The sequence below is a fragment of the Aotus nancymaae genome, unplaced genomic scaffold, assembly GCF_030222135.1.
Source record: "Aotus nancymaae isolate 86718 unplaced genomic scaffold, 86718_ANA_hifiasm-v0.15.2.pri h1tg000008l, whole genome shotgun sequence".
Lineage (NCBI taxonomy): Eukaryota > Metazoa > Chordata > Mammalia > Primates > Aotidae > Aotus > Aotus nancymaae.
The window spans coordinates 57,338,650-57,352,109 of NW_026988419.1; the positions used below are offsets into that span (position 1 = coordinate 57,338,650).

At 35.5% G+C, this 13,460-nt stretch overlaps 1 protein-coding gene across 4 annotated transcripts in view; it reads left to right on the top strand.

Moving 5' to 3' along the window:
* Window positions 1–13,460, top strand: part of AGPS (alkylglycerone phosphate synthase) — a 219,447-nt gene that overhangs the window by 117,831 nt on the left and 88,156 nt on the right. For all 4 annotated transcript variants that reach the window (XM_012471935.2, XM_012471934.3, XM_012471937.2 and 1 more), the window contains exons 9-10: window positions 7,129–7,254; window positions 13,068–13,176. In XM_012471935.2, coding sequence (XP_012327358.1) covers window positions 7,129–7,254; window positions 13,068–13,176 — 235 coding nt within the window. The remainder of the gene's footprint in view (window positions 1–7,128; window positions 7,255–13,067; window positions 13,177–13,460) is intronic.

Sequence of the window (13,460 nt, forward strand, 5' to 3'; positions counted from 1 at the left end):
AAAAATATCTTTTGTCTACATATGTCTGCATCTGGTTCGGGACCTTATATATGTCTGTCTCTGTGCCAATACCATACTGTTTAGATTACTATAGCTTTAGCATTAGTCTTTTTTTAAAGTTGTTTTGGCTGTTCTAGGTTCTTTATATTTTTTTTTTTTTTTTTTTTTTTTTTTTTTTTGAGATGGAGTCTTGCTCTGTCTCCCAGGCTGGAGTGCAGTGGCATGATCTCGGCTCACCACAACTTCTGCTTCCTGGGTTCAAGTGATTCTCCTGCCTCAGCCCCTCAAGTAGCTGGGACTACAGGCATGTGCCACCACCCCCGGCCAATTTTTTGTATTTTTAGTAGAGACGAGGTTTCACCGTATTAGCCAGGATGGTCTCCATCTCCTGACCTCATGATCCGCCTGCCTTAGCCTCCCAAAGTGCTGGGATTACAGGCTTGAGCCACCACACCTGGCCAAGTTCTTTGTATTTCTGTAGAAACTTTATGCTCCTATGGAAATGCCAGTTTCTATTAAAAAAAGAAAAAGTCCGGTTGGGATTTTGATTGGGATTGCATTGACTCTATATATCAGTTTGAGGAGACTGACAGCTTAACAGTATCGCTTCTTCTGACCTGACCCATGAACATTGTATCTTTAGTTTTTTGTAGGTCTGTAATGGCTCTCACGAGTGTCTTATGGTTTTCTGTGTACATGTCCTTTATATATATATAGATTTATTTTAGAGACAAGGTCTCATTCCGTTGCCCAGGCTGGAGTCTAGTGGCACCATCATAGCTCACTGTAACCTCAAATTCCTGGGCTTAAATGATCCTCCTGCTGCAGCCTCCCCAGTAGCTAGGACTATAGGCATATCTATCTCACCATGCTTGGCAAATTTTTAAATTTTTCTGGAGACAGGGTCTTGGCATATTGCCCAGACTGGTCTCAAACTTCTGGCTTCAACCTATCATTCCACCTTGGGCTCCCAAAGTGTTGGGATTATTGATAAGAGCCACTGTACCTGGCCTCATATATTTTTTCAAGTAGTACATATATTTTGGTGCTGTCGTAATTGGTATTTTTAAAAATTGTCAGTTTCTGGTTGTTTTTTAATAGTGTATAAAAATACAGGGTTTTTTTGTGCTCATCTTATATCCTGCAACCTTACTAAATTCACTGAATTTTACAAGCTTTTTGGTAGATCTCATTGGATTTTTTATATAGATGACTGTGTTATATATGAATAAGGACAATTTTATTTATTTATTTCCAATCTGGTTGCCTTTTGTTTCTTTTTCTTACCCAGTTGTAGTGGCCAGATAATATTGAAAAGAAGTGAGAGTGGAACCCTTGACTTGTTCCTGATTTAGGAGAGATATGTTCAGTCCTTTACTATTAAGTATTTGTTAACTATAGGTGTTTTTTTGTAGATACCCTTTATCAAGTTGAAGAAGTCCTTTTCTTTGTTAGTTTATAGTTTTAATTAAGAATGGGTGTTGAATTTGTGAAAAAAATGATATTTTGTGTCTTATACTTGAGGTTAAGTTGAATTATTTAAGTTCAGTCTTATTTACTAATGTAGAAAATCAATGCTAATTCTTTTCCAATTATTGCTTTAGAAAATAGAAATTTTTGTATGTCTATTTTCATTAATTTGAAAATATTTTCTACTTTTTTGATTTTTTTCTTTGATCTGTGGTTTACTCACAGGTATGTTTAGTTCCCAATTATTTTGGGATTTTTTTCCAGATATCTTTCTGTCATTAATTTCTATATTCTCTTGTATTCAGAAAACATACTTTATATGATTTGAATTCTTTCAAATTTATTGCTGTTTGTTTTGTGACACACAGTACAGCCTATTTTAAAAATATTCCATGTGCACTTGCAAAGAATGTATCTTCCTGCTGCTGTTTGGTGTAATAGTCTTTAAAAGTCTGTTAGGTGAGATTGATTTATAATGTTATTCAGGTCTGTAATATTTTTTATTTTCTGCCTACTTGTTTTGTCAATTATGGAAAGAGGGGTATTAAAACCTCAACAATAATTATAGATTTGTATATTTCTTTTTGCATTTCTATTTTTGCTTGGTGTATATGAAAGCTCTGCTATTAGGAGAATAAATGTTCAGGATTGTTATGGCTTCTTGATTAACTGACTCTTTTGTCATTATGAAATGATCTTTTTGTGATAACATGCTTTGCTCTGAAATCTGCTTTTTCTGATATTAAAATAGCTATTGCTGTTTTCTTAGCATGGCATATTTTTTGCTTTTTCCATTATTTTACTTTTAATTAGTTTGTATCTTTATATTTAGAATGTCTTTCTTATAGGCAGCATATAATTGGTTCTTTTTTAAAAATCTAAACAATCACTACCTTTTCATTGAAGTATTTAGATCATTTACCTTTAGTGTGATTTATTGTTGTGGTTTAATTTAAATCTGTCCTCTTGCTGTTCATTTTCTGTATTTCCCATCTGTTTGTTCTTTTCCTCTTTCGTTGCCTTTTTTTTTTTAATTTTAAAAATGATATATTTTATCTCTTTAGTTTCTTTAGTGGCTTTAAGTTTTTGTTTTGTTTTAGGATTTGTAGTATACATCTTTAACTTATAACAGCTTCCTTTGAATGATACTGTAACATTTTGTGGTATCATTTAAAAAATTAAATAATATGAAAGCATCTTATATATTTACCCATCTAGTTAACCTTTCTGATACCCTTAATTTTGTCTGATGTTATTTGCCTTCTGCTTGAAGGACTTCTTTTAACATGACTTTTAGTGTGAGGTCTGCTGTTGGCGAATTCTTTCTAATTTTGTCTGAAGAAATCTTTGTTTTCAAAAAAGATATTTGAAGTGAGTATAGAATTGTAGATTGATAGTCTTTCTTTCAGCAATATAAAGATGTTGCTCCACTGTTATCTCACTTCATTGTTTTTCATGAGAAATCTGATATTATCTTTGTTCCCATGTATGTAATATGTATTTATTCCCCTCTGGCTACTTTTAAGATTTTCTTGTTATTACTTGTTTGAGCAATTTGATTGTCATGGACCTTGGTGTAGTTTTTCTCTGTGTTTCTTTTGTTGAGGATTTGTTAAGCTTTTTTGATATGAAGCTTTATTGTTTTCATCAAATTTAGGAAAACTTTGGTGATTACTTCTTCAACTATCCAACAAACCTTCCTCTCCTCCAACCTTTAGAGATTCTGTTTGCTCACTTATTAGGCTGCTTGAAGTTCCACAGCTCACTGCTACTTTTTTCATTTTTTTCTTTTAGTTCCTGTTGCTATGTCTTGACGTTCACTAATGTTTTATTTTGCTATGTCTTTTCTGCTCTTTATCTTATTAAGTATATTTTTAATCTCAGATACTGTATTTTTCTTCTCCAGATGTTTAATTTGGGTCTTTTTATATGTTGTATGTCTCTACTTAACTTGTTGAACATATAGAATACAGTTATAATAACTGTTTTAATGTTGTTGTCAGCTATTTCTAACATCTGTGTTAGTTCTGGATCAGTTTTGATTATTCACTACATAATGATTATGGGCTGTTTTCCTGCTTCTTTGTATGCTTGGTAATTTTTGTTTATTTTTATTTTATTTTATATTTTTAATTTTACATGGTAATTTTTGATTAGATGGTAGCCATTGTGAATTTCCATGTTTTTCAATTCTATAAATATTTTTCAGCTTTTTTTCTGGGATGCATTTATTTGGAAACAAGTGATCCTCTAGTTCATGCTTTTATGATCTTTTGCTTTTTTTCAGTCTGAGGCTAATTATTTTCCACTACTGTGGTATGACCTTCTTGGGTATCCTACCTAATACTCTGTGAATTAAGAGTTTTCTCAGTTGGGCTGGTGGAAACAGGTACTGTTTCTTGCCCTCTATGAGTGCTGGCACTATTCTCTAATCTACTGGTGTCCAACCCTTTGAATGTCTAGCCCTTTTGCTTATATGTGGTGGCAGATAGCATGAAAATTATGCACAGACCTTTTTTTTTTTAAGCTCATCAGCTATTGTTAGTGTTAGTGTATTTTATGGGTGGCCCAAGACAATTCTTCCTCCAGTGTGGCCCAGGGAAGCCAAAAGGTCGGACACCTGTGCTCTAATCCATTTGGATTGTTTCTTCCTCTGGTCTTTGGTATTTCACTCACTTTTTATTTACTTTTCAGTACTCTGCTGAAGACCTGAGGGGAACCCTCTGCAAATCTCCAGGCATCTCTCTTTGTGCTACTTTTTTCTGCACTTTTTCCTATGAACTCTAAATTCCTTGATTGCCCACAGCTCTATGCTCAGTCTCAACTCAGTGTTTGCCAAGTTCTGCCTGGTTTCTGTTTCCGTGGAGTGCTAAGCTAGGGTCAAATCACAGTGCTCACCACCTTCGTTTACTTTCTCATAGGGATCACTGTCCTTCCTGACTGCATGTTCAGTGTTTGAAAACTTTTTTTCTTCTTTAAAATACAGGGATGGGGTCTTGCTGTGTTGCCTAGGTTGGTCTTGAGCTCCTGGCATCAAGTGATCCTCCTCCCTCAACCTCCTAAAGTGTTAGGATTACAGGCGTGAGCCACCATGCCTGGCCTGTTTCTTCCATTTTTCTGTGTTTTAGTCTTTTTAAGTAGGAAGGTAAACCCTAGCCCCTTTTACTTCAATTTGGGTAGAAGGGAAAGTTCCTGCTCTGCTTTTTATTTTTTTCATCACACTTCTAATTATTCTGTATAATTTAATTATGTTTCTTATTAATTTCAGTTTCCTTTGCTATTTCACTAGTTTTTTTTTTTTTAGCAGCATACACATTTTTCTCAATATTTCTCTATAATATAAAAACCATAGTTTAGGTTTTTTTAAAGTGATATATCTGAAGCTCAGCACGTAGTCAATAAATATTTGTTTTTTCAGTATTGAATGGGAACACAAGTGAGATAAAGTTTTTATTTCCGTATTGCTTTATGGCACATGGTAAGTCATTAATGATCACAGTTATTGTTATTTATCATATTATGGGGCAGAGATGTTATTTTATTAAAAAAGAAATTTTGAGTCAGGCACAATGGCTTATACATATAATTCCAGAACTTTGGGAGACCAAAGCAGGAGGAATGCTTGAGCTCAGGATTTGAGGCTGCAATGGGCCATGATTGTGCCATTATACTCCAGCTTGGGAGACAGAGTGAGATCCTTTCTAGGAGAATGTGGGGAGTGAATATTTGATTAATTGTATGTGTAAATCTGTGGACTTCTCTTCAGCAAATTTTTCTTACCAGATAATGGCATTAACAGTGATACAGACCTTTAAAGGAGAAAGTGGCTAAATGTTTATGATCTTAGATACCATTTATTAAGCACTTACTATGCATCAACAATTGTTTCTCACTAAATTTGTATACTGTGGTATACTGTGGTATGCAAATTTTCTAGCAACAGTAAATGACAAGTATCAAACCCAGGGATTTTTGGGTTTTTTTTCTTAAACTTTGTGGCAAGAAAACCCAGGCTTTTAACCATTACACTTTCTTCACTTACTTAGTAGGAAGTTAGTAAGATTTTTAACAAAGAAGTAAATTTAAATTGGTGTGGTAGAGCTCCTTCAGCATGGGGACCATCTGTTTTTTTTTGGTGTCTTTATCTTTTGCTTTACACAATTCCTAGCATATAGTACTTGCTTGTAATTGGAGAAGGTAATGAAGTAACATACCAGACAAAAGAAACAAATTAATAGTATATGTAATATTGGATATACTGATAGAAATAGTTCAAATGTGTACTTAATTATTTACTTCTGTATAATGTAGAAGTTTGTTTTGTCATGGGAGTATGTGAAACCTCTCTCTTTAGTACCTGCTACATCTTAGGACTCTATGAATGTCTTTTCTTCCTTTCCCAATTTCATAAAATTGAGTAAAAGGTTATGTTCTAAAATAAAATTGAGTAACAGTAGTGTTTTAAGAGAAAATAATAATTCATAGTATTTTGTTTGGGGATGGAGTTAGGGAAGAAATTTAATGTAACAGTCTGATAATCTTCATTTTTAAACTCTTCAGCCATTTATTTAAGCTTCTTTTTTGTAGATGGATATTAACCTCTTAAAACTAAATAATATATTGAATATTTAGTGGAAAAATCTTAATAGTTGATGTCTTTTAAAATCTTGTTTTCCTAGCAGCAAAATTAGAATAGATAGATAATTTGCATTGCTGATATGTAAAACCTAACAAATTATATTTAACTTAATAGGCTTTCATATTTCAGAGTACAACTTTCACACTATACTTAAATACACACATACAGACATAACTCTGCATGGCTTACTTGAAAAATAGAACAGTTGCTTAACTGGATGACTATCAAAATGATCAGCACAGATTGATGGGCTTGAGTGCATCAGACAGTGGGTATGCAGATGGTGGTGTCTGTACCATTTGACAAGAGATGGCTGAGTGATTAAAATGATTTCATTGGAATGGCTTTGGTGGTGTTGCAGTAAAGGGCATCTATTCAATTTCAGGTGCTGTGCAGATGGCAAAGCCAAGCTAATGTAGAAAAATGAGAGGCAAGTGACTATTTAATGTACAGGAATGCATGATCTGCATCACAATTAAATGACAATATTGCATGCAGGAAACCTGGCCAGATGCCTGTACATTAAAACACATGACTCCTTGAGAGAATTAAGTACAGGCAATTTGCTTGGAGTTTCTGCAGGCCTGCTGCATATTACATTAGGGTAGAGAGAACAAGAGATTAAGTGCTTTATTTATTGAAAGTGTTTAGGTGAAGTTGGCAGTTATTTAAGCATAATCTGATCTCCATAAATATTTAAATTATCTCTTTGTAGGAAAAAAAGGTGGGGAAGGACAGCTGGCCTCAAAACAAAAGGATGTAAGGAGTATGATTGGTGAAACTGTGAAAAATAAAACTTTTGGCCTACATCTTTCAATCTTGTAAAATTTTCTACTAGGCAAAAGCTTACAAAAATTTGTAAGGACTAGTGTGATGAAAGTACCTTTTCTTGCCATGTAGAAATTAATAAATTCAAATATCAGTGACATGGAAATTTTAAAGTGAGAGGAGTTAATGTGTTGAGTGCTGTATGTAATGGGATCATTTTCACTATAAAATGTTAATTTTTTGTTTTTCAGCTTAAAGAAAGTGGTTATTGTACAGGTCATGAGCCAGATTCCCTGGAGTTCAGTACTGTAGGAGGATGGGTATCTACTCGGGCATCAGGCATGAAGAAGAATATCTATGGCAATATCGAGGACCTGGTAAATATTTTTCTAGTTATTATGTAATAATTGATTAGTATATAGAGATTATTATAAAATGATTAGAAGCCTTTAAAAATTAAGAGTTGGATGGTAGATCCCCCCTCCTGTTAAGTATACGCCTTTATAATAACTATAACAACATTGAACATAATATAGTCGAAGTTAATAAAGACACAACTGTGGTCATTATTTAAGGATGCCGCTTTTCAAGTGACTACATGTTAAGCTTTGTAGATGTTTCACAGTATCCAGCTCATAAAATACAGTCAGCTCTCTATATCCACTGGTTTTGTATCCACAGATTCAACCAAATGCAGCTCAAAAATATTTGGGAAAAAAAAATAACACCACCACAAGGAAAATAATACAAAAAATACAGAACAACAATTTACATAGTATTTACATTGTATTAGATATTCAGAAATATTCTAAAATGATTTAAAGCATGTAAGAGGATGTGCATAGGTTTTATGCAAATACTATGCTGTTTTATGTGTAAGGGACTTGAGTACCATGGATTTTGGTATCCTTGAAGGTCCTGGAACCAGTTCTATGGGGATACTGAGGGATGTCTGTATACAAATATTATTTTACAAGCCTTGTGGAAATGAAGTCTTCAGCTCTACCATAATTTTAGTCCATTTACTTAGGTGATTTTATTATTGCCACTCTGTTGCCTTAGGAGATTTTACATTTTTCTGAAAATATATTTTTTTCCAATATAGAATTAAAGAGGCTGATTGAAATTGTTCTGCTAAGTAGTGGTATGACCTGTCATGTTTTATGTGCATACTACCTTTTGTAGCTGATATGGTGCCAGTTTCCTGGGAGTTGGTATAATAATAGTATATAACTCTGGACACCCTAGTTAGGGATTAGATATCATTTGTTCCATTTGTAGCTTTTCCAGTGATTAGTTGTGTGGATTTGTACAAGTTGGTTTGCCTTTCTAAACTTCAGTTTCCTCTTCTGTAAAATAGAATAATGATATTTGCTGCATAGAATTATAGTGAGGAGTAAAGGACAGAAAATGAAAATTCAAAGTCTCTAGTGTGTAGTAGGTGCTCCATAAATGTTGTTCCCTTATTGTCAATCTTTTCATAATAGTTTAAAAGAACTTTAATTTGAGACTATTAAAGTGATGTTCCCAGCATTATTCCTGGAGCTGTTTAGCTTTGCTTTTAATGTCTAAAGTTTCAACATTTTCATCAATATCTTTGTTAATAGGAATATTAAATCTTTAATGACATATATTTGTTCTTAATAGTTAACACCCAGGAATTAAAAACTTTTGTCTAAATTGTGAATTCTTCTTTAAATGTTTACATTATCCTATTTAATTTTCTTTATTCAGGACATTGAGAAAAACATAGTTTTCTTTTTGCAATTAAAATAATCTAAATTCAGTTTTGGGGAGAAAATTTGATCCTTTTGCTACTGGAGTATTAAGAACTTTATGAGTTAAGCAAATATTTGATAGCTACATTTAACACTACCAAAGCATGTAATTTATTTTAATCATTTTTTGGAGATATTTAAGGGATACGGATTGTAAGGGTGCATACTAGTATACTTATTTGCATTAACAATTACTTAGCATATTTTATTTTTAACTTAAATTTTTAACTTTGCAATATATAGTATCCTCTGAAGCTATCTTAATTTATATTGTTTGCTTTTGTGAAAATTTTACCAAAGCTGATACTCTTTTAATACCTGTGGCTACAATGGAACTCATGAAAAAACTTAACAAACATGTTAATATATTTCTTAACATTAGTGCATATTTAATTAAAGCACAGTAAGTAATGATACTCATAGCTTATTTAACTGTTTGAGAAAAGTTGAAGATAGTTGTTCAGTCCAAATGTTTTAACATCTGAAGAGTCAGAGGTCTGTGTATGATGGGATAAATTTTTCATCTTCAATTCTGGTTCCCACTTTTTTTCAAGGTCGTTTTTAGAAATTCCAGCTATAGTCCATCTCAAATACTTCTTAATTTAGTGAATGTCTTTTCACTAAAGGATTTCCTGAGCATTTCTGATTACACTTTCTTATGCTAGTGTTGCAGAGCTGAAGCTCATCACTATTAGCAGTAATCCACTGCTTCTATGAAAGGAGCCTTACTACATTCTTTAGTTATGAAGCACTGTTAAAAGGAAAAACATTGAATTCTGTAGTGACAAAACCAAATTAAAAATTCTGGATCTTCACAAAAGAAAGTAAAGTATGATGCAGTGAGCATTTAATTTTGAAGAATTTTCTGAAGAAAATGCTTCTTTTAAAATTACAATTGTGAATAGACAATTCAAGTAATTAGGAACTTGTTTTTTATTTAAAAAATATTCATTACAGAAGTATAAAAAATGTATGCTAGAGCTGGGCATGGTAGTGCACACCTGTAATCCCAGCACTTTGAGAGAACAAGGCTTGAGGCCAAGAGTTGGAAACCAGCCTGGGCAACATAGCAAGACCTAATCTCTACAAAAAATTAAAAAATTAGCTAGGCATGGTAGCACACACTTGTAGTTCTAGCTACTCAGAAGGCTGAAGTGGGAGAATTGCTTGAGCCCAGGAGTTTGGGTTACAGTGAGTTATCATCCCACCACTGCACTCCAGCCTGGGTGACAAAGACCCTATTTGTTAAAAAAAAAAAAAAAATTGTCCTGTGTATATTAAATACATATCATCATTTCTGACACTTTTAACATCTTCATATTCATCCTTCTGTCATGGGATTCTTGAGGTGTCACTTTTTTAGCCAGAAACTGCTGGCTGGCAGTGTCTTTGCCCAAGTGGGCTTATATTTTGCTTGGGCCCACTGGGCTTATTATAAGCCCAACCTTATATAAGCCCAAGCTTATTATAAGCCCAAGCCAAATGGGCTTATATTTTGCTTGGGCCCACTGGGCTTATTCAGCCCACTTGGCCTGGCAGCCTGCACTTGGCTCACACTACTGGTCTGGATCCTTTGCTTGCCAACAGCAAGCCAGGCACAGAATGGTGGGTGTGTGAATGAGTGAGTGGAATCTGGCCACTGTGTACAGCCAGGCATGCCAGCTATGGCAGGATGGGCAGCTCCAGGCGTTGGCTCCCTGCAAGGCTGTGGCTGGACCAGGTATACCACAAGCAGCTTCCACTGCTGGTGCCAGGGAATGTGGTGGTGCCCAGAAGCTTGGGACACCAGGGACTGCAGAGCCCCAAAGAGTGTATCACAGCCCTGTATCAGGGGGCTTCTAGGTCTAGGTTCTTTGAAGGGCCACAGCTCTTCTCTCCTTCCCTCTCCTCTCTTTGCCTCTCATTGGCTGCCATGGGGTGAACAAGGGGCATGTTTCAGCCCTGTTTGTGTTATAGCTCTTTCAACCCCACCATTTGGCGGGTCCTGAGTTTCTGTCGCATATCCAGGAAGAATGAGGTACATGGACAAGTGGAGGGTGAGCAAAGTGAAGAGGTGCTTTATTGAGTGACAAAATAGCTCAGAAGAGACCCATACTGGGTAGCTCCTTTCCACAGGTAGGCCATCCTGATGAGCAGCCAGCTCTCAGCAGAGAGCCCACAGTAGGTGGTTCCTCTCCACAGGCAGGCATCCCAATGAGTGTTCAGCCCTCAGCAGAGAGGAGACACACAATAAGTAGCTCCTCTCTGCAGGCAGGGTGTCCTGACAAGTGTTCAGCTCTCAGCAGAGAGGAGACCCACATTGGGTAGCTCTTCTCTGCAGACAGGTCATCCTGACATCTGTCCAAGTCTGGCTGAGCCCTGGGTTTTTATGGGCTTCAGAGGGAAGGAAGTGTGTGCTGATTGGTCCATGGGTGGTTATGGGCAGGCCCAGAAAAGGCATCATAAGTTCCCACTCCAGTCCATGGAACTGGCAGCCTACCCTCTCAGGCTTCAGGGCCTCCCTGCCTTGAGGGTCGGGTTTCACTGGTGACTGCCCATTTTGACTGCCTCCTGCCACTGTTTATGGCATCCAGTCTGTTCGTGCTGAGGGCTTCCTGCAGGCCAGTGCCAGGCTGCCCTCAGCCCCCACTTATTCTCCCTCCTGAAGCAGCAGGGGGCTAGCATGTTAGCACTGCTCTGAGCATGCACACACCCAGCTGGGTTGTGACAGCACCAAGGCTCGGCCTCAACTTTTCTCCAAGGTCAGAGCAGGTGCCTGGAATGAGGAGAAGCCAGGCAGTGGGAGAAGGCACTTCTGAGCCTGCAGGGGCAGGGAACTTCCCAGGCCGATGAGAGTGCAGAGATGCCTGGGTCTGCAGCTGCAATTGAGTGGCTGCAGCTGTGCCCAGGAGGGTGAGATTTCTGCCTGCCCCTGGCCCCCAAGTGATGTCTGGGTCCCGAGCCATGGCTGGGCTGCTGCAGCTGCACCCAGCAGTGCCAGGCTCTCACTCTGACAACTAGGAAGTGGGTGGGACTTCCACCTTTTTCCGACTTCCGTTGGCTCTGTGGAGTGCACAGCCCTGGCTGTGCCACCCCGCTGCATTTGGTGTCTTTCCAGCAGCCATTCCAGATGGGCCACTGCTACCATCACTTCTAGAACCCTTTCTAGGCATACCATAAGCACATGATATATCTAGTTTTTAATATAAAAAAAGAGGACTATATGTGTTGAATCTGCTTTTTAAATTATGTTATTAATATATTAACATGTAAATGAACATAGGTTTGCACCATCATTTTGAAAGAGTTATATAATTATTTTATTGAGAATGCATGGCTTGTTAAACCAATTCCTTCTTAAAGAACATTTAAATTATTCTTGATTTCAAAATTACAGAAAATAAAGGGAAAATATTCTTCTTAATAATTTCTTTGGTATACATCTTTAATCATTATCTTTGGGTAAGCTCCTTTAGTTGATTTGTTGGATCAAGAAGTTTATACATTTTAGACTTTGGATCCTTACAGCCCTATAAAAACTTTGTACCAATTGACATTCTCACTAGCACTATGAGAATCTTTGTATTTTACTGGACTTTTTATTCATGTTTTTGTATTTTGTTAATTGCTAGTGAACGTAAACTTTTAAAGGGTCCTCATTGGCAAATTTTATTTTGTATTTTGTGAATTGCTTATTGATGTTCTCTACTCATTTCCTTCAATAATAAATAGACTGTTGTTATTTATCTGTCAAAAATCCATTCTAAAAATATGTTGGATTTTTACCTAACCACTTCTGATTGAGATCTTAGGAACTATTTTTAGAATGATCTTCCTCCCCCAGTATACTTACTTTCTCATTTGTGTGATGAGTCACACATCTCTTTCCTTTTCTTAAGCTCAGTCATTGCTTCTGCTGCTTCATTCCCAATTTTGACCTGGTCATAATTAATATTTAATTCTTTTCACTCTTTTCTACTAAATGGGATTGAAGGTGGGGATAAAGCGAGAATAAATATTTTCTTAGAATTCTAAGTGCTTGAGCAGTGCCTGACATGAATATATGCTTCATAAAGGTTATGATTATTGCTTAGTTTTTGAGTCCTTTAGTTCTGTGCCATATGGATAACGCTAAATTTGATTTAAATAAATGTGTCATTCTGTTGTTCTTAAGATAATGAATATGCTAAAACCAATTTAAATCAAGAGATGTACAGTCTTAGAATGGTTTTTCCCTCTTTTAAGGTTATATATAAATTTAACTTTAATCTAAAAATTACTAAAATATACTAGAATTCTTTAAAGTATCACAATTTATTACTTAACCCAATACTTTAAAAGTAGGGTTTTATAGAAGCATTATGATTGTCTGTACATAGACACACGTTTACTAACAGATGTCTAGAATTTACATCATGTATTGTATTAAACAGGTGGTTCATATAAAAATGGTAACACCTAGAGGTATAATAGAAAAAAGCTGTCAAGGACCTCGTATGTCAACAGGCCCTGATATCCATCACTTCATCATGGGATCTGAAGGTAAATATAACTGTAAATTTTTTAAGAAAAAATATAGATTAGTGATGCAGTTTTGTGAAAATCTTTATGATATCAGATCTTTGAAAGACATGTTTTATATGTTTAAGGAATTTTTTAAATTTTTAAATTATTTTTAAGACTTTATAAAGTTTTATTATGAGAATGTCTGTTTTTTTTTTTTTTTTTTTTTTAATTTTTTTTTATTGCATTTTAGGTTTTGGGGTACATGTGAAAAACATGCAAGGTTGTTGCATAGGTGCATACGTGGCAGTGTGATTTGCTGC